The sequence below is a fragment of the Sus scrofa genome, chromosome 6, assembly GCF_054392235.1.
Source record: "Sus scrofa isolate SSC_HxYL_T2T_F1_AM1 chromosome 6, Sscrofa_HxYL_maternal_Yorkshire_Landrace_v2.0, whole genome shotgun sequence".
Lineage (NCBI taxonomy): Eukaryota > Metazoa > Chordata > Mammalia > Artiodactyla > Suidae > Sus > Sus scrofa.
This window is the reverse complement of record NC_139388.1, coordinates 21,445,583-21,465,016: the sequence shown is the minus strand read 5'-3', so window position 1 is coordinate 21,465,016 and position 19,434 is coordinate 21,445,583. Positions and strand designations below refer to the sequence as shown.

Here is a 19,434-nt window from a genome sequence, read left to right as displayed (position 1 = left end):
CCTGGTTTCTCCATGTATAAAAGAGCAATCACTAAATTATTATAATGGGAGGAGGGGTTCAGAAGCTTCCATAATTCATTAACAAAAGAAGCAACTAAAAACACACTACTACTAGAGTTTCTTTCTGATAACCTGAAAAGACTCTGTGCTCCAACCAGAAAAAGGAGCTTTAAGCAGGGGGAAGGGGGAACCATCCTTTATTTTGGTATAAGAGTTGAAGCAACAGCTGAGCTTTCTCATAGACATCGCGTGTCCAAACGCCTGTATTCTTAGCTCAAAAAACAAAAAAACGAGAGGGGGCAGAAGACACCGGGTTGGGAACTCCCTGTGACTCACCTCTGCGATCTCCACTTTCCTCTCCCACATCCTGATGGTCTTCTCCAGGTCCCCATTTCGGATCTTCTCCTGGACGTACAACATCACCTGCGGCACCCGGAACTCCGCCAGCTGCTTCCGGAGCTGCTTGTTCACAGCCATGGCCTTGGCCCGGTCCTGGGTTGGGAAGGACCAATTAGACTGGGGGCTCCCTGGACCAATGAAACTTGGTTCCCGCCTCCTGGGACTTACTGGCCCTGGTGTCCCTCCCCAGTTTCAATGTAGTTCTAAAAACCATGATTACATTTTCAAAGGAGTGGGTGAAACCACAAGACTCTGATTCTTTACAGATTGTGGTGCTTCCATTGAGTTCAGAACACTAAGTGCAGGCTAAAACAGTCTTTTTTCCCCTCCCTTCCTTCCTTTCTCACTTCCTCCTTTATTAAGGAATATGTTTTACTCAGGGGCTTTTTTTTGTTTTGGAAAAATTCTGTAAGTACACTTTGATTAGACAAACTTCAATTAATTTTCATGGTTTTTTTTTTTTTTTCAAACTATACGTAACACAACATTTCCCATTTTAGCCACTTTTAAGTGTACGGTTCTGTGGCATTCCGTACACTCACACTGCTGTGCAGCCTTCATCACCATCCATCTCCAGAACTTCGCACCCATCAAACACTAACTACCCAGCCCCCTCCCCTCAGGCCCTGGCAACTACCATTCTATTTCCTGTCTCTATGAATCTGACTACACTAGTAGGCACCTCATGGAAGTAGAATCATACAATATTTTCCCTTTTGTGAATGGCCAATTTCATTTGGCATAAATGTCCTCAGCGTTCATTTACATAGCATGATACAATTTTTGTAGCATGTCAACATTTCTTTTCAAGGAGGAATAATATTCTATTCTATGTATCTACACCACGTTTTGATTGTCCATTCATCTGTCAGTGGACACTTGGGTTGCTCCTACGTTTTGGCTATTGTAAACAATGCTGCTACAAACACGGTTATACAAATACCTGTTCAAGTTCATGCTTTCAATTATTTTGATTATATACTTGGAAGACAACTTGCTGGATCATAAATGGTTACCCACTTTTTTGAGGACTCTGCCTTTTAAAAAATTACTACACAGTAAAATTTGTCTTCTTCTTTTGAGTGGATTTTTGCTTTTTTCTTTTACCCTTTTATCATTATAGTTGATTTGTAATGTTGTGCCAATTTCTGCTGTACAACAGAGTGACCCAGTCTCACACACACACACACACACACCTTTTGCCATGTTATCTTCTATCATCATCTATCTCAAGACCTTGGATATAGTTCCCTGTGCTATGCAAGAGGACCTCATTGCTTACCCACGGAGGGATTTTTGAGTTGGCATTGTCCTTTCCATTGTTAACAATTGTTTTGAATAGGCAATACATTCAATTCAAGTGGTATAAAAGTACACAATGACAAGTACACACTCCTCTCCCCAGTAACGCAGATCCCCTTTCAAGAAGCATACACTATTTTTAGATTTGGTGCATCTTTCTAGAAATCTATAACCACACAAACCTATATGTTTAGCTTTTTGGCCCAGAGTAGTCAATTCTATTGACTTTTATTCGTCCAACTTTTTTTTTCTTCACTTAATCATGAAGATTCTTCTGTATAGACACATGAAGAATTTACTCATTCTTTTTTTTAATAGTTGCATAATTTTCCATTGTGTGAATATACACCATAAGTTAACAAGCCCCCACCAACAGTTGCTCAGCTTCTCAGTCTCTTACAACAAACGGTGCTGTGATTACTAATAATCTGGGTATACATCTGTTATAAAATGCAAGTATATAAGCAGGGTAAACGACTTGCTCATCGAAGGCAGTGGTTGGTTCTCAACTGGGGGCTATTTTCTCTCCAGGAGACATTTGGCCATAGCTGGCGTCATTTTGTTTGTTACAACTAAGGGAGTGCTACTGGCATCTAGTAGGTTGAGGCCAGGTATGCTACAAAACACCCTACAATGCACAGGACAGCCTCCGCAACAAAGAACAAAGAACCACCTGATCCAAAATGTCAGTAGTGTCTCAGTTGAGAAACCCTGCCCTAAGCACATGTGTGTGTATGATAAATGGTACTATTTGCCCTCTATAACGATCAAGCCAATCAGACTTTGCAGCAGTGTGAGACTGCTCTTTTCCCCATTCTCCCAACACAATCTTACTTTTTCATGTTTGTCAGTATAACAGAGGGAAAATGGTATCTCATTATAGCTTTATTTTGTGTTCCTTATGAGGGAGGAAGAACTTTTTTTGTATGTTTGAGATTTTTAAGCTTTTCTGTAAACTGTTTAAATCTTTGGCCCATTTTTTCCCTTTTTTAAATTCATTTATAAAACTAATTAATTTTTTAAGAAAATTAGTTCCTTGTGATGTTAGATACAATATTTATCTAGTTATTTGTCTTTTGGCTTTGATATTCTTCATGATCATTTTTGCCAGGCAGAAAAAAATTTTATTTGTATATAACTGACATTATTGATTTCAGGGTTTGTGGATTTTAGATTTTTAAAGTCTCCCCTATTCCAAGATCATAACAAAAATAGTCCCAGGGAGTTCCCGTCGTGGCGCAGTGGTTAACGAATCCGACTAGGAACCCTGAGGTTGCGGGTTCGATCCCTGCCCTTGCTCAGTGGGTTAACGATCCGGCGTTGCCGTGAGCTGTGGTGTAGGTTGCAGACGCGGCTCGGATCCCCCTTTACAGTGGCTCTGGTGTAGACTGGTGGCTACGGCTCGGATTAGACCCCTAGCCTGGGAATCTCCATATGCCGTGGAAGCGGCCCAAGAAATAGCAAAAATAAATAAATAAATAAATAAACATGTCAGTTCTGTCACGATATCTTCCAGATAGCTGCTGAATTATCTTACCTATTAATTACCTATTAATTTAGCTATAAAATCATTAGAATGAAATCTACAAGATTATAGTAAAAAAAAAAAAAGAATTTTGTGGATATTCTTATTTATTTTTCCAAAAGAATTTTTGAGTCGGTTTATTTAAGCCCTTCAAAAAATCTCCTTGTTATTTTAATTGGAATACTATTATTTCACAGATAAACCTAAACAGAACTAACTTATTTATTATGTTGAATTTTCCTAGCCTAGCACTGTCTTTTGACTCCTTGCTTCACAAAGTACAATCTGTGGCACTGGCATCACCTGGAAACTGGGTGAAAATGCAGAGTCTCAGGCCATTCCAGACCTATCCAGTCAGAATCTGCTTTTAACAACATTCCCAGGTGATTGGTCTTCACCTTCTGGTTCAAGAAGTACCGTTTTAGTTCACTTTGAAGCAACCCAATAAACTTTTTTTATTAACCTGTTTTCAGAATGTAACGATATTTTGTCGAGAAGTGTTCAGTGCATATCTACTATCTATCTGTCCAGGGTGACATACAACTGTGGGGAGACCTAAAAATGTACCCGGAACCATCAGTGGACACTCTTATGAGGATGATGACTACAGAACACCTAATAAAACATAATGAAGTAACAAAAACTAAAGCATTACAAAAATATTAGCTGGGAGGACCAGGGACTGCAGCCCCTACCCAGCTTCCCAGTTGTAGAACAGGAGTGAAACTGCAAGAAAGACAGGCCATAGTTCCCTCTGTCGGCTCCAGTGCAGTGGTACAGAGATTTTGCCCAAAGGGAGAGGCTGAAAAACAGAGTTTTCTGGAATTCTGCCTAAGAAGACAGACTTTATTTGGAATAGTGTGTGGGGAGTTCATGCCTTAGGACTTTGTGGAAAACAATGGCGAGCTCTGGGGTGAGCAATCAAGATGAAGCTGATAGTTCCAAATTAGTAGCAACAAGCAAAACAGTTAATCAGCTAGATGCTTAACTTAACCAGAGAAAGAGACAATTAAGAAGAGCCTTATGGCATGAGAGCAAACTTCAGTGACCAGCAACACTTTGCCCCTGTGAAGAGACCTGACTTTAATTAGATCAGAATGTGGAGCAATTAATGTCTTGGGATGTTAAAGCAATAGAGCGATTGGCTAGTAATGAATGGAGGCTACTGCTGGGTGTAATACTAATAAAGGTACACCAGCCGGAAGTTAAGCTGGAAGAGGAGGCGTCAAAGAGAACTCAGCTGAAACACCTATCATCTCTGGTGGTCAGGGAGACTATATCCATGAATCAAGGCTGAACCTTCTGGGGAGCCACATCAGAAGCTACGAACAGCAGGAGAAAAAGACTTTACTGAATTAGTCCAGACAAACCACTAAACAAACAACAAGCAAAAATAATGACAAGAACAAGATCAGTATCCTATGTTGCTAAAATACATTATCTAAAATTTTTAGTTGTCAACAAAAATCATGAAATAAGAAAGAAACAAGAAAGTGTGACTGAGCAGAAGGATTGAGATGGCGGAGGAGTAAGATGTGGCCCTCACCTTCTCCCACAAACACATCCAAAAAAAAAAAATCTACTTGTAGAACAATTTGCACAGAACATCTACTGAACACTGGCAGAAGACTTTAAATCTCCAAAAAGAGGAAAAAACCCTTCACATAACTGGGTAGAAGAAAAGGGAAAAGAGAGAGAGAGAGGAAGAAAAGGAATCAGGATGGGACTAGCACTCCTGAAAAGGAGCTGTTAAAGAGGAAAGGAACTCACACCCTGGGAAGCCACCTCCATCTGGGGAGATCAGCCGAGATGGAGGGACCTCAGAGCCATGGAGAAAAATCACAGCAGTTGGACTGAGGAGGGCAAAGCAGAGTGAAAGCATCACAGATCATCTGCACCACTGCCCCGGGACACCACAGCCTGAGACGCTCCGGTGGGGGCTGGGCACTGGGACTCAGGCTCCAGAGAGAGGCCGGTTCTGGGGGCAGGACCAGGATTGGCTCTGTGGAGACAGCCTGAGGGGTTAGGGAGTGGTGTGCCAGGGCTGGGGGGAGTGGAACACCGCAGCTGAGGGAACCTGGGAGGTCTGGGCCCGTAGGAGAAGCAAGGCACCATTGTTGGGGAGGGCGAGAGGAGGAGGGGCAGACCACATAGGAATATCTTTCCCTGTGCACTGGCAGACTCTCAGAGGGCAGGGCGCCTCTGACGCAAGCTACCAGTAGCAAGACACCACTTTCTCATGATACGGGTGACCAGGCGCCTCTTGTGTGCGCTACAGGTGGCCAGGCGCTTCTTGTGTGGCCTAAGGGCAGCGAGGGGTCTAAGTGTGGCACGGCACCTCTTGCATGATCTACAGGAGGCAGGAACAAACCACAGAAGTTGTCTCAGACACCAGAGTGGGGGCGTGGCCCACCACCACTAGGGGTCTGTGAACAGGCACCACCTGCAGCCCCAGTCACCTCAGAGGTTGGCAAAGAAGAGGGCACTACAACTGAACATCATCTGCTGTTGCTCTCACTCCCCTGGGAACACACCCCATCTACTATTGCCACTGCCAAATGCTCAGGGTGGTAAAAGAAAAAAAAAAAACAACACCAAACCTATTGTAAAAAAGTGATGATTAAACACAAGGAATAGCAAAAGGACAAACATGAACATGTTTAAAAAGGACTTCAAAATCATAAATGTGGGGAAGGAAAGTAAGTACATCTAGATTCTTTTTTTTGGAATGTGTTTGAGCCTGTATGACTTATCAGGCTAAAGCAAGCAGATATAGGAAGGGGTTAACAAACTTGAAAAACAGGGCAACCACAAATCAAAAGCAAACATTACACTCACAAAAACTAAAAAGAAAAGGACACAAGCATAAAATAAAAGGAAATCATCCAACTGAAAAGAGAAAGGAACATAGGAGAAACAGAATCAACTGGAAACAAGGTTTAAAATGGCAATAAATGCATATTTATAAATAATTACCTTAAATATCAATGGACTGAATGCTCTGATCAAAAGACATAGAGTGGCAGATTGGATTAAAAAAAAAAAAACAAGAGCCTACAATATGCCGTCTACAAGAGACTCACCTTAGGGCAAAGGACACGTATAAATTGAAAGTCAGGGGATAGAAAAAGATATTTCATGCAAATGGGAAAGAGAGGAAAGCAGGAGTTGCAATACTCATTTCAGACAAAATAGACTTTAAAACAAAAGCCATAAAGAAAGACAAAGAAGGACACTATTTAAGGGTAAAAGGATCCATTCAAGAAGAGGATATTACAATCATCAATATATATGCCCTTAATATAAAAGCACCTAGATACATACAATAAATACTAACAGACATAAAAGGAGAAATTGATGGGAATACAATAATAGTGGGAGACTTTAACACCCCACTCACATCAATGTACAAATCCTCTAGACAGAAAATCAATAAGGCAACAGAGATCCTAAATGACACAATAGAAAAGTTAGATTTAATTGACATTTTCAGGACGTTACATTAAAAAAAATCAGAATATACATTCTTTTCAAGTGCACATGGAACAGTCTCAAGGATTGATCACATATTGGGGCATAAAACTAACCTCAACAAAATTCTCTCACCACAAAAAAATACAATACCTTTTAAAATTGCACCCCCCAAAATTAAATACCTAGGAATAAACCTAAGGAGGTGAAAGACGTATACGCTGAGAACTATAAAACATTAATCAAGGAAATTAAAGAGGATTCAAAGAAATGGAAAGATATTCCATGCTCCTGGATTGGAAGAATCAATATTGTGAAAATGGTCATACTACCCAAAGCAATCTACAGATACAATGCAATCCCTGTCAAATTACCCATGAAATTTTTCACAGAACTAGAACAAACAATCCAAAAATTTATGTGGAACCATAAAAGACCCAGAATTGCCAAAGCAATCCTGAGGAACAAAAACCAAGCAAGAGGCATAACTCTCCCAGACTTTGGACAATATTACAAAGTTATAGTAATCAAGATAGTGTGGTACTGGTACCAAAACAGACATACAGATCAATGGAACAAAACAGAGAACCCAGAAATAAACCCAGAAACCCATGGTCAATTAATCTTCAACAAAGGAGGCAAGAATATAAAATGAGGAAAAGACATTCTTTTCAGTAAGTGGTGTTGGGAAAACTGGACAGCTGCATGTAAATCAATGAAACTAGAATACGCCCTCATGCTATGCACAAAAATAAATTCAAAATGGCTTAAAGACTTAAACATAGGATAAGACACCATAAAACTCCTAGAAGAGAAAATAGGCAAAACATTCTCTGGCATCCTCATTTTATATTCTTGCCTCCTTTATTGAAGATTAATTGACCATGGGTTTCTGGGTTTATTTCTGGGTTCTCTGTTTTGTTCCATTGATCTGTATGTACAGATATTTTCCTAGGTCAGTCTCCCGAGGCAACAGAAATTAACGCAAAAAATAAACCAATGGGACCTAATCAAATTTAAAATCTTTTGCACAGCAAAGGAAACCATAAAAAAACAAAAAGACAAACTATGGAATTGGAGAAAATAGTTTCAAATGATGCGACTGACAAGGGCTTAATTTCTAAAATATACAAACAACTTATACAACTCAACACCAAAAAGCCATCAACCCAAGTGAAAATGGGCAGAAGACCTGAATAGACATTTCTCCAAAGATATACAGATGACCAACTTGCACAGGAGAAAATGTTCAACATCACTATTATTATTAGAGAAATGAAAATCAAAACTACTATGAGGTACCACCTCATACCTGTCAGAGTGGCCATCATCAACAAGCCAACAAACAACAAATGCTGGAGAGGGTGTGGAGAAAAGGGTACCCTCCTACACTGTTGGTGGGAATGTAAATTGGTACAACCACTATGGAAAACAGCAGGGAGGTACCTCAGAAAACTAAATACAGAACTACCATATGACCTAGCAATCCCATTCCTGGGCATATATCTGGACAAAACTTTCATGAAAAAGATACATGCACCCCTATGTTCACTCCAGCACTATTCACAATAGCAAAGACATGGAAACAACCTAAATGTTCATCAACAGGTGAATGGATTAAGAAGATATATATACACAATGGAATACTACTCAGCCGTAAAAAGGAAAAAAATAATGTCATTTGCAGCAACATGGATGAATCTAGAGATCCTCATACTAAGTGAGGTAAGTCAGAAAGAGAAGGACAAATACCATATGATATCACTTATATCTGGAATATAATATACAGCACAAATGAACCTTTCTATGGAAAAGAAACAAACTCATGAACTTGGAGAACAGACTTGTGGTTGCTGAGGGGAGAGGGAGGGAGTGGGATGCACTGGAAGTTTGGAGTTAGTGGATGCAAACTACTGCATTTGGAGTAGATAAGCAATGAGATTCTGCCGTAAAGAACAGTGAACGATATCTACTCACTTGTGATGGAACATGATAGAGGATAATGTGAGAAAAAGAATGTACATATATATGTATGACTGGATCACTTTGCTGCACAGAAGAAATTGACAGAACAATGTAAATCAACTATACAAGAAAAAATTTAAAAAAAATTTAAAAAAGAAAGAAAGTGTGACCCACACAGGGGAAAAAGCAGACATTATAAACTGCCTTTGAGAGAATCCACATGATGGACTTAGCAGGCAATGTCTTCAAAGCAGCTATTAGAAACAGGTTCAAAAAAGTAAAGTAAACAATGTTCAAAGAATTAAAAGACTATATGATGATAATTTCTTATCAGAGAATATTGATAAAAAGGTAGAAATTCTTTTTTTTTTTTTTTTCTTTTTAGGGCTGCATCCATGGCATATGGAAGTTCCAGCCTAGGGGTTGAACTGGAGCTACAGCTGCTGGCCTCCACCACACCCACGCAATGCCAGATCTGAGCTGTGTCTGTGACCTACACCACAGCTCATGGCAATGCTGGATCCTTTAATCCACTGAGCAGGGCCAGGAATTGAATCCACATCCTCATGGATACTAGTCAGATTTGTTTCCAATGAGCCACAATAGGAACTCCCATAGGTAGAAATTACTTTAAATAACTTAAGATACAAATAAGAACCAAATAGAAAATCTGAAGTATTTTCAACTCAAATGAAAAATTAACTAGAAAGCACTACATTTAAGACAATAAAATAAATAATCAGTAAACCTGAAGGTAAATTAACGAGATCATACACTGTGAAGAACACAGAGAAAAAAAGAAGAAAGAAAAGTTTCAGAGAAATGTGGAATACCCCTAAGTGCACCAACATATATGAAAACTTTCCATCTTTGATAAAAAACACTAAGCTATACATCCATGATATCCAACAAACTCCAAGTAGGATGAGTGCAAAGAAATCCACACCTACATATATCATACCCAAAATGCTGACTAACTAGTCAAAGAGAAAATATTGAAAACAGCAAAAGAAAACAATTCAACACATACAAGGGAAGTCCAATAACATTAATAGCCAGTGCCTCTTCAAAAACAAAATGGAGGCCAGAAAGCAGCATGATGATATATTCTAAGTGCTGGGGAAGGGGGGGAACCTGTCAACCAAGAATCTTACATCCAGCAAAACTATCTTTCAAAAATGAAAGATAAGTTCCTGCAATGGTGCAGTAGGTTAAGGATCCAACTGCAGTAGCTCAGGTCACTGCAGAAGCATGGGTTTGATCACTGACCCACTGCAGTGGGTTAAAAATCCAGTGTTGCCTCAGCTGTGGTGTAGGTTGCAGCTGTGGCTCAGATTCCATCCCTGGCCTGAGAACTTCTATATGCTATGGGTGTGGCCAAAAAGAAAAATGAGAGAAAGCAATGAGATCTTGGTTTCTGATACTAATTTCAAATTAAAGGACCCAGGACTCCTTGGAAATATGGCTGATTCTAAGACTGGGGCAGGAAATACACTCAAAGAGCCTAGAGCATCTTCTAGTTTCAGAAAGGAAAGAGGTGCTCAAAACAAAACACACACATACACACACACTCTACAACCCACAAAAATAAGAACGTGTCAAAGGAACACAAAAACCAACTAAAAGAGCTCCCAATGGCCAAATTGGAACAATGGAAGCAACAAAATAATGTTAGATTATAACCCAAGGTACAAAATTAATAACTAATGAGTTGATACTGATATCAATAAATAATTTAACAAATAAATAAATGGGGGAGGATTGGCAAATCTCCCACATAAAAAATTCTAAAAAATTATAACTTCCTACGTCTTAAGAGTGGGCTTCGGGAGTTCCCCTTGTGGCTCAGCAGTAATGAATCCAACTAGTATCCATAAGGATGTGGGTTTGATCCCTCAATGGGTTAAGAATCTGGCATTGCTGTGAGCTGCAGTGTAAGCCTCAGGTGTGGCTCAGATCCAGTGTTGCTGTGGCTGTGGTAAAGGCTGGCAGCTGCAGCTCCTATTTGACCCCTAGCCTGGGAACTTCCATATGCTGTGGGTGTGACCCCAAAAATCACACACACACAAAAAAAGTGTGGGCTGTGCACAGGAACTTCCTTCCCCAGAGTGAAGCTGAAAAGTGGGGACCTCATCTCAGCCAGGGGATCAAGGTTAACATCAGCAGCGAGAAGTCATTTTGACAGGATGCTCTCTTGATGAGATGAGATGAACATGGCACAGTATTTCTGTAGTTCTCCTCCCAAACCAAACCGCATAACCCCTGTCTAATCATGGGGGAAAAAGAACTAATCAAATCCTAATCAAGGAGCATTCTACAGAATAACTGGCCAGCACTCCGCAAACCTGTCAAGGTCATCAACAACAAAATCTGAGAAACTGTCACAGCCAAGAGAAACCTGAGGAGGCATGACATTAACTGTGGTGTCCTGAACAGCATCTTGAAACAGAAGAACAGTAGGTAAAGATGAAGGATGTGTGAATAAAGAATAGACTTTACTTAATAATAACATGTCAGTATTGATTTATTTTAATAAATGTATTCCACTAAGGTAAGCAGTTAATAATAGGAGAGACCAGGTGTGAGGGATTTGGGAACTCTCTGTACCAGCTTCACCATTTTCCTGTAAATATAAAACAGTTCTAAAATTTAAAGTTTGTTTTTTAAAAATGAAGGAAAAATAAAGACTTTCCTGGATAAATAAAAACTGAGAGAATTCAATGCTAGTGGACCTGTCTCACTAGAAATTCTAAAGTTACTGTCGGGTGTTACTGTCTTACAAGGGACACCCAACAGTAACTTGAATACAAGAAAACAAATACCACAAGTAAAGGTAATTATGTAGGTAATTATAAAAGACAATGTCATCGCATATTTTCCTTATTTTAACTGATTTAAAAAGCAATTTCTTGGAGTTCCCATCGTGGCTCAGTGGTTAACGAACCATACTAGCATCCATGAGGACACGGGTTCCAACCCTGGCCTCACTCAGTGGGTTAAGGATCCGGTAGTGCCATGAGCTGTGGTGTAGGTCACAGATGCTAGCTCGGATCCCGAGTTGCTGTGGCTGTGGCGTAGGCTGGCAGCTACAGCTCCGACTGGACTCCTAGCCTGGGAACCTCCATGTGCCGCGGGTACAGCTCTAGAAAGACAAAAAGACAAAAAAAAAAAAAAAAAGCAATTTCTTAAAAAATCGGTATATAATTTTATATTGGACCTATGGCATAAAAAATGTAATATAAATTTTCAACAACAGCACAAAGGAGGCAAACCAAAATGAAGCTATATTTGATTAAGAAAATAGCACCAGATGGTAACTCAGATCTACAGGAAGAAGTGAAGAGACCACACAAATGGTAAATGGAAGGTTAATATAACACATTCTGTGAACATACTGCATCTCCTTTCTCCCTTCAGTTTTTGACCCCCTTCTCACACCATTTACAAAGTAACCCATAATGGATCATAAGCTAAATTTAAGACCTATAAAACTCTTAGAAGACATAGGAGTAAATCTTCATGATACTAGGTTAGGTAAGGGTTTCTTAGCTATAACACCAAAGGCACAAACGCAAAAGCAAAAGTTGAAAAAACTGGATTGCACCAAAATGAAAAACTTTTGTGCTATAAATGATAACATCAAGAAAGAAGGATTTCCCATCGTGGCTCAGTGGAAACGAATCCAACTAGGAACCAGGAGGTTGTGGGTTTGATCCCTGGCCTCGCTCAGTGGGTGAAGGATCCGGCATTGCCGTGAGCTGTGGTGTAGGTCGCAGACACAGCTCAGATCCCACGTTGCTGTGGCCGTGGCGTAGGCTGGCCTACAGCTCTGATTGGACCCCTAGCCTGGAAACCTCCATATACCACGGGGTGTGGCCCTAAGAAGACAAAAGACAAAACAAAAAACAAACCAAAGAAAGAAAGAAAGAAAACCCATAGAACAAGAGCAAATACTTGTAAGTCATATACTTGATAGGGAATTTGAATCCAGACTATGTAAAGAATTCTTATAACTGCAATAATAAAAAGACAAATAACTCAAAAACTGGTCAAGGGCTTTGGATATACATTCCTAAAAAAAAAAAAAAAAAGATAGACAAGAGGCCAATAGGCCTATGAAAAGATGCTCAATGTCATTAGTCATTAAGCAAATTCAAATCAAAACCACAAATGAGATGCCACATCACATCCACCGGGACAGCATTAAAACAAAAAAAAACTAAAAATAACAAGTGTTGGTGGAGATGTACAGAAATTAGAACCCTCACACATACATTTTTGATGGGAGTGTAAAATGGTGCAGCCACTTTGCAAAACAGTTTGGACATTTCTAACAGACATTTTTCCAAAGAAGATATGCAGACAGCCAACAGGCACATGAAAAGATGTCCAGTATCACAAGCATCAGGGAACTGCAAATCAAAACTGCACTGAGATATCACTTCTCACCTGTTAGAATGGCTATTATCAAACAGACAAGAAATAACAAGTGCTGGCAAGGATGTGAAGGGAAAAAACCCTCACGCGCTGCTGCTGGAAATCTAAATTAGTGCAGACACTATGGAAAACAGCATGGAGCTTCCTCAAAAAACTAAAAAAGGAACTACTCTACAGTCCAGCAATTCCACTTCTGGATATTTATTCAAAGAAAACAAAAACACTAACTCTAAAAGATACAGGCATCAACATGTTCACTGCAGCATTATTCACAATAACCAATACATGGAAACCACCTGTATATCCATCAATGGATGAATGAATAATGAAACTGTGATATATATATACACACACACACACCCCGAATGAAATACTATTCAGTCAGAAAAAGAAGGAAACCTTGCCATTTGTGACAACACAGATGGATTTGATAGCATTATGCTAAGTGAAATAAGTCAAAGATAAATACCTATGATCTCACTTATACGCAGAATCTTTTTTTTTTTTTTTTGTCTTTTTGCCTTTTCTAGGGCCACTCCCTCGGCATATGGAGGTTCCCAGGCTAGGGTTCGAATCGGAGCTGTAGCCACCGGCCTACGCCAGAGCCACAGCAACGCAGGATCCGAGCCGCATCTGCAACCTACACCACAGCTCATGGCAACGCCAGATCCTTAACCCACTGAGCAAGGCCAGGGATCGAACCTGCAATCTCATGGTTCCTGGTCAGATTCGTTAACCACTGCGCCATGACAAGAACTCCCAGAATCTTTTTTAAAATGAGTTCAAGTTCTTAAATACAGAGAGCAAATCTGTGGTTGCCAAAGGTGGGGGTGGGGGGCAGTAAGGGGTGGGTAGAATGACTGAAGGGGATAAAATAGTACAAACTTACAAACTTCCACTTATAAAATAAGTAAGTCCTAGGGATGTAATATATACATGGTTAACTAGAGTTAATAATAACTGTGATGCATTTTTATTTTATTTTATTTTATTATCTTTTTAGGGCCGCACCCACGGGATATGGAGGTTTCCAGGCTAGGGATCAAACTGGAGTTATAGCCCTGGCCTACGCCACAGCCACAGCAACACCAGATCCCAGCTGCGTCTTCAACCTATACCACAGCTCACAGTAACGCCGGATCCTTAACCCACTAAGCGAGGTCAGGGATCAAACCTGCACCCTCATGGATCCTAGTCAAATTCATTTCTACTGAGCCATGATGGGAACTCCCCTGTGTTGCCTATTTAAAAGTTTCTAAGAAAGATTTTAAAAATTCTAATCACAAGAAATTTTGTAGCCATGTATGGTGATGTATGTTAACCAGACTTACTGTGGTGATCATTTTGCAAAATATACAAATAGTGAATTACGTAAAAAAAAAAAAAAAAAAAAAACAAGGAGTTCCCGTCGTGGCGCAGTGGTTAACAAATCTGACTAGGAACCATGAGGTTTCGGGTTCGGTCCCTGGCCTTGCTCAGTGGGTTAACGATCCGGCGTTGCCATGAGCTGTGGTGTAGGTTGCAGACGTGGCTCGGATCCTGCGTTGCTGTGGCTCTGGCGTAGGCCGGTGGCTACAGCTCCGATTGGACACCTAGCCTGGGAACCTCCACATGCCGCGGGAGCGGCCCAAGAAATAGCTAAAAGGCAAAAAAAAAAAAAAAACCAAACCAAACCAAACCAAACAAAACCCCACAGTTTGGCAGTTTCTATAAATGTTAAACATAGAGGACCCGCATATAAACCTCAACTCCACTTTTAGCTATATGTATAAGAGAAAAGAGAACATACATGCACACAAAACTTACACGTGAATGTTCACAGCAGCATTATTCATAATAGCCAAAAAATGCAACAACCCAAATATCCATCAAACCGAGAAATGGATAAACAAAATGTGGTACATACAAGGAAATATTATTTATCTATAAAAAGAAACAGGTACCGATTCATGCTGCAACATGAATCTTGAAAATATTGTTAAAGTAGCACATTGTACGATCCCTTTTATATGAAAGGTTCAGAAAAGGCAAATTCGCAGAGACAGAGAGCAGATTAGCAGTTATCTATGGCTGGAGGGTGGGAGTGAAGGGAGGTGCAATGGAGGATTCCTAATGGGTATGGGCTTCTCTTTCCTTTTTTTTTTTTAATTTTTTTTTTGTCTTTTTGCTATTTCCTGGGCCGCTCCCGCGGCATATGGAGGTTCCCAGGCTAGGGGTGGAATCAGAGCTGTAGCCACCGGCCTACGCCAGAGCCACAGCCAGAGCCACAGCAACTCGGGATCCGAGCCGCGTCTGCAAACTACACCACAGCTCACGGCGACGCCGGATCGTTAACCCACTGAGCAAGGGCAGGGACTGAACCCGCAGCCTCATGGTTCCTAGTTGGATTCGTTAACCACTGCGCCACGACGGGAACTCCTCTTTCCTTTTTTTAAACTGAAGTGTAGTTGATTTACAACAACATGTTGGTTTCAGGTGTATAGCACAGAGATTCAGTTATACATACATTTATACACACATATATGCATAGATATATACACATACACACATATATGCACATATATATACAACATACACATATATTCTTTTTCAGAGTCTTTTCCCTTATAGCTTATTACAAAATATTGAGTAGAGTTCCCTGTGCTATACAGCAGGTCCTTGTTGGGTATCTATTTTATATAGAGTCGTGTGTGTATGTTAATCCCAAACTCCTAATTTATCCCCACCCCCCCCCCAAGGGTTTTCTTTCTGAGGTGATGAAAATGTTCTAAAATTATTATGTTGATTGTTACACGACCCTGTGAGTATACTATAAACCATTAAAATGCATACTTTAAGTTGGTAAAATATATATGAATTATATCCCAGTATAAGAGCTGCTTAAAAAAAATTTAAGAAAACATACTAAGTAATGACTGCCAGGCTTTTAAAAACTGATTTCATGTTTTACTTGTAACCTAATAAATATCAACCCAAACAAGTAAGTACCACAGGAATTCTGCATGGAGGGATCACCACAGCCTGGCTTCACCTTTGTTCCTGGCCACTCTGTACTGAGTGAACCATACTGCTTTCCTGCAAAGGGTAATGGTTCTCCTTTAGGGATGTAATACAGATGCCATGGCAAACTGAGTCAGATGTAGTAATCCTGTGGCTTTGTGGCCATTGTAGGCAGGTTTGGGGTCACACACACTACTGGGGACACTTCAGGCTCATTCAAGACAATGACACGAGAATGAACTAAGAGGCTTTTTTTTTTTTTTTTTTTAGGGCTACACATACAGCAAATGGAAGTTCCCAGGCAAGGGGTTAAACTGGAGCTGCAGCTGTTGGCCTACACCACAGCCACAGCAACATGGGATCTGAGCCATGTCTGTGATCTATACCACAGCTCACGGCAATGCCGGATCCTTAACCCACTGAGCGAGGCCAGGGATCAAACCCTCATCTTCATGGATCCTAGTCGGGATTGTTAACTGCTGCTGAGCCACAAAGAGAACTCCCTAACTGAACTAATGGCTTTAAGGCTGACAAGGCATTGTCCTGCTGATCACAGGGCTGTGACATCTCTTTCGCAGATGTGGAAACTGAGTTCTGTCTAGTTCAAAGGCTTGTTTGAGGCTAGCGACCAGCACCACCAAACCTGCCACCAGGCCTTCTACACAAGGCCATCACTCATCTTCCTCACCTTCCCCCAAAAGCCCCTTTGAGTCGTATCCTAGGTGAGCATAACTTACAGAAATTTAACTCTGTGCTCAGTAAAGTAATGAGAACACCACATCCCAGTGCAGATGCAGGGCGCTCTGACGATGCCACAGGTTTTCACACAGTGACCACGACCCTGGAGTGGGTGCGGGACAGAGGCCACAGGTCTGACACCTGAGCATCTGCTGTACCGAGAGAGCTACATGTTTAAAGAGCCTTCTCTCCTTTACACCGAGCGTTAACTTTCTGGGGGGCTGTGGCCTTTTCCTCAGACCAGTTACATTAGGACATGCATGACACATTTTTGGCAAGGGTGTATACACAACACTTTGAATTTGGTAATTTATGGGTCACTTAAGGAATTTTCAAGGGTACTTTGGACTTCACACCATCTCTAGATGATTTCATGGTTTCTGACTTTGGATTCTAACCCAGCAAGAAAATGCAGCACCACGGTCTCCGGGTGCCACCTTCTCCTTTGACAGCCTAGAGCTATTCTGAGTTTTATGCTCTAGGCTTTTTTAGACAAAAACCAAGGTGGCCTAGATCTTAGTGAACACTGACTTAAGCCCTTGTAGACAAAAGGAGAAAAACACCAGAAGCAGCATGTTTTACCCTCTCCTACCTCCTCTGCTTGTAGGGTTTCTTTTTCAATTTTTTCCAGTAACTCTTTTCTCAGCAAGAACTCCTTGTCCAGATTGACAGACATTTCCATTGCTCGTTGTAGCCTGCTCTGAAATATAACAACACGGCAAGTCTTGAGTAAAGAGGATTGTTTGGAACTATAAGAAAGATAGACAGCTCTTTAGGAAGCAGGAGAATAGCAGGGCCGTCCAGGCACTTGGGCCTGCCCCTCTCACAGCTGATCAGAATCCCGGTGCCTAAGTGGCAAGGAAGGAGAGGCCCTCGGAAATCTTGTCCTCACCTGCAAAGCAGCCAGACACACAGAGACCCAAAGCCCACCCCACCACTTAACTAAGAGAAATTAGCCCTGGGCAAGTCCCAGAACTGCTCTACAGTTCTTGGGCTGGTTGCTTGTAGCATTGTGGAAGGGCTTAAGGGAGTCAATCCTAGTAAAGCCTTGAGTGCTGTGCCTGACACATGGGGAACACACAGCGGACAGCCACCACCACCCCTCCCTCGGATGCAGAAGGAGAAGCATTCCCCACGAAGTGGGCGTGGCTGCGATCCACTGTACAGGTGAGGGAGCTGGTTCTTAGGGAGGAGAGCAGTTAGCCCAGGGTCACAGAGCCAAGGGGGATCCAGGATTTGATCACAGGCAGTGTGATTTCATGGCCCACGGGCCCCTCGGATTCTGACCAGAATGGCTCCCACTCTGCCCGCTGTTGCCTGTGCTGCTGCAGCCTGGGTATCACAATCAATCAGCACTGTGCATTTAGACATCCTAAACCAGATCAAGCCCTGGACCTGGTTGTTGCATGTTATAGACCAGTAGCTCTGCTTCAAAGCCCTGGCTTTTCTCCACAAGACCAGACTGCTCCTGTGCTACACAGTAGTAGGTCAGGGGAAGGGGGCTGGGTGAGGTGGGACATGCCCTGGACTAGCATCTATTCCATCACAAACTTGCTTGAATCTGGCAATTACTCTGCCTCTTTGGGCCTCGTGTTTGTCATTTGTAAAAGGAAAACGTTGGGCAAACATAAGCCTAGTCTAAACACATTTGAATTCACATTTTTAAATGACATCAGGTGGGCCACGCGAAGCTTGCCTGGGAGCTACCTAAGCCCATGGCTGCTGTTGCCACCTAGGCTCTAGGCCAGGGCTCAGCAAGCTTGCTCTGTAAAAAGCCAGATAGTAAACATTTCAGGCTTTGCAGGCCAAGAGGTTGTGGATATTGTGTGATTACTTATATTAACAAGAGAAAAAACAAATTTCCATAAATGTTTTATTCATAAAATACTTAAGTATAATATTTTGGAATACAGGTCTACTAATGAGAAGAATGGAATTTCTGGGGGAGAAATCAATTTTGCTTACTTGGGTTTCAAAGGTGTGCTCCATCAAAGCAGCGGCAAATCGTCCTATGTAAAAAGCATCCTGAGCTCACAGGCAAGCAGGCAGGATACACAGGCCCTTAGCTAGCTGACCACTGACTGCTGCATCAAACAGTTGCCAGCAGGGTGGCCAGACAGTCTGGTCTGCCAGGGACAGGCCACGTTCACGTGCACAGTTTGTGCTTAACTGTCAACAGTGTGTCTTTCTCTGCAAAGAGGGTTCTGTATGGATGAGGATGTAGTTTTCCGATGTATAGCTAGTAACATTTCCTTTGTAGGGTTTTAAGCAGGGAAGTGCTTATTAACACTAAATTTAAAAGGGCCCTAAATGTGGCTAGTTCTCAAGACTCACTGTGCATAAAAATCACCTGGGGAGTTAAAAAAAAACAAAACAAAAAAAGATGCATGGCCCTCACCTCCTAATTCAATTGGACTAGAGTGTCTGCCTATCTTTAAAAAAAGAAAAGGCTCCTTGGATGGTTCTAATGTGCAGCCAGGGCTGTGGGGACATTCAGAATATTTGGCTCCGGTTCTGTTGGGAGAAATGAGAGACTGACAGGAGAGTGAAGAACACTGGGCTCTCAGAGAAGCCACAGTGGTGCCCTGGAACCTCGC

General features: G+C 41.4%; 1 protein-coding gene across 2 annotated transcripts in view; it reads right to left on the bottom strand.

Annotated features, from left to right (window-relative positions):
* The window catches only part of CFAP263 (cilia and flagella associated protein 263), a 36,630-nt gene that overhangs the window by 4,118 nt on the left and 13,078 nt on the right, over nt 1–19,434 (bottom strand). For both annotated transcript variants that reach the window (XR_014804856.1, NM_001244688.1), the window contains 2 exon segments: nt 17,430–17,537; nt 337–492 (listed from right to left, as the gene is read on the bottom strand). Coding sequence is in view for 1 of the 2 variants with exons in the window: in NM_001244688.1 (NP_001231617.1) it covers nt 337–492; nt 17,430–17,537 (264 nt within the window). In the remaining variant the exon portion in view is untranslated.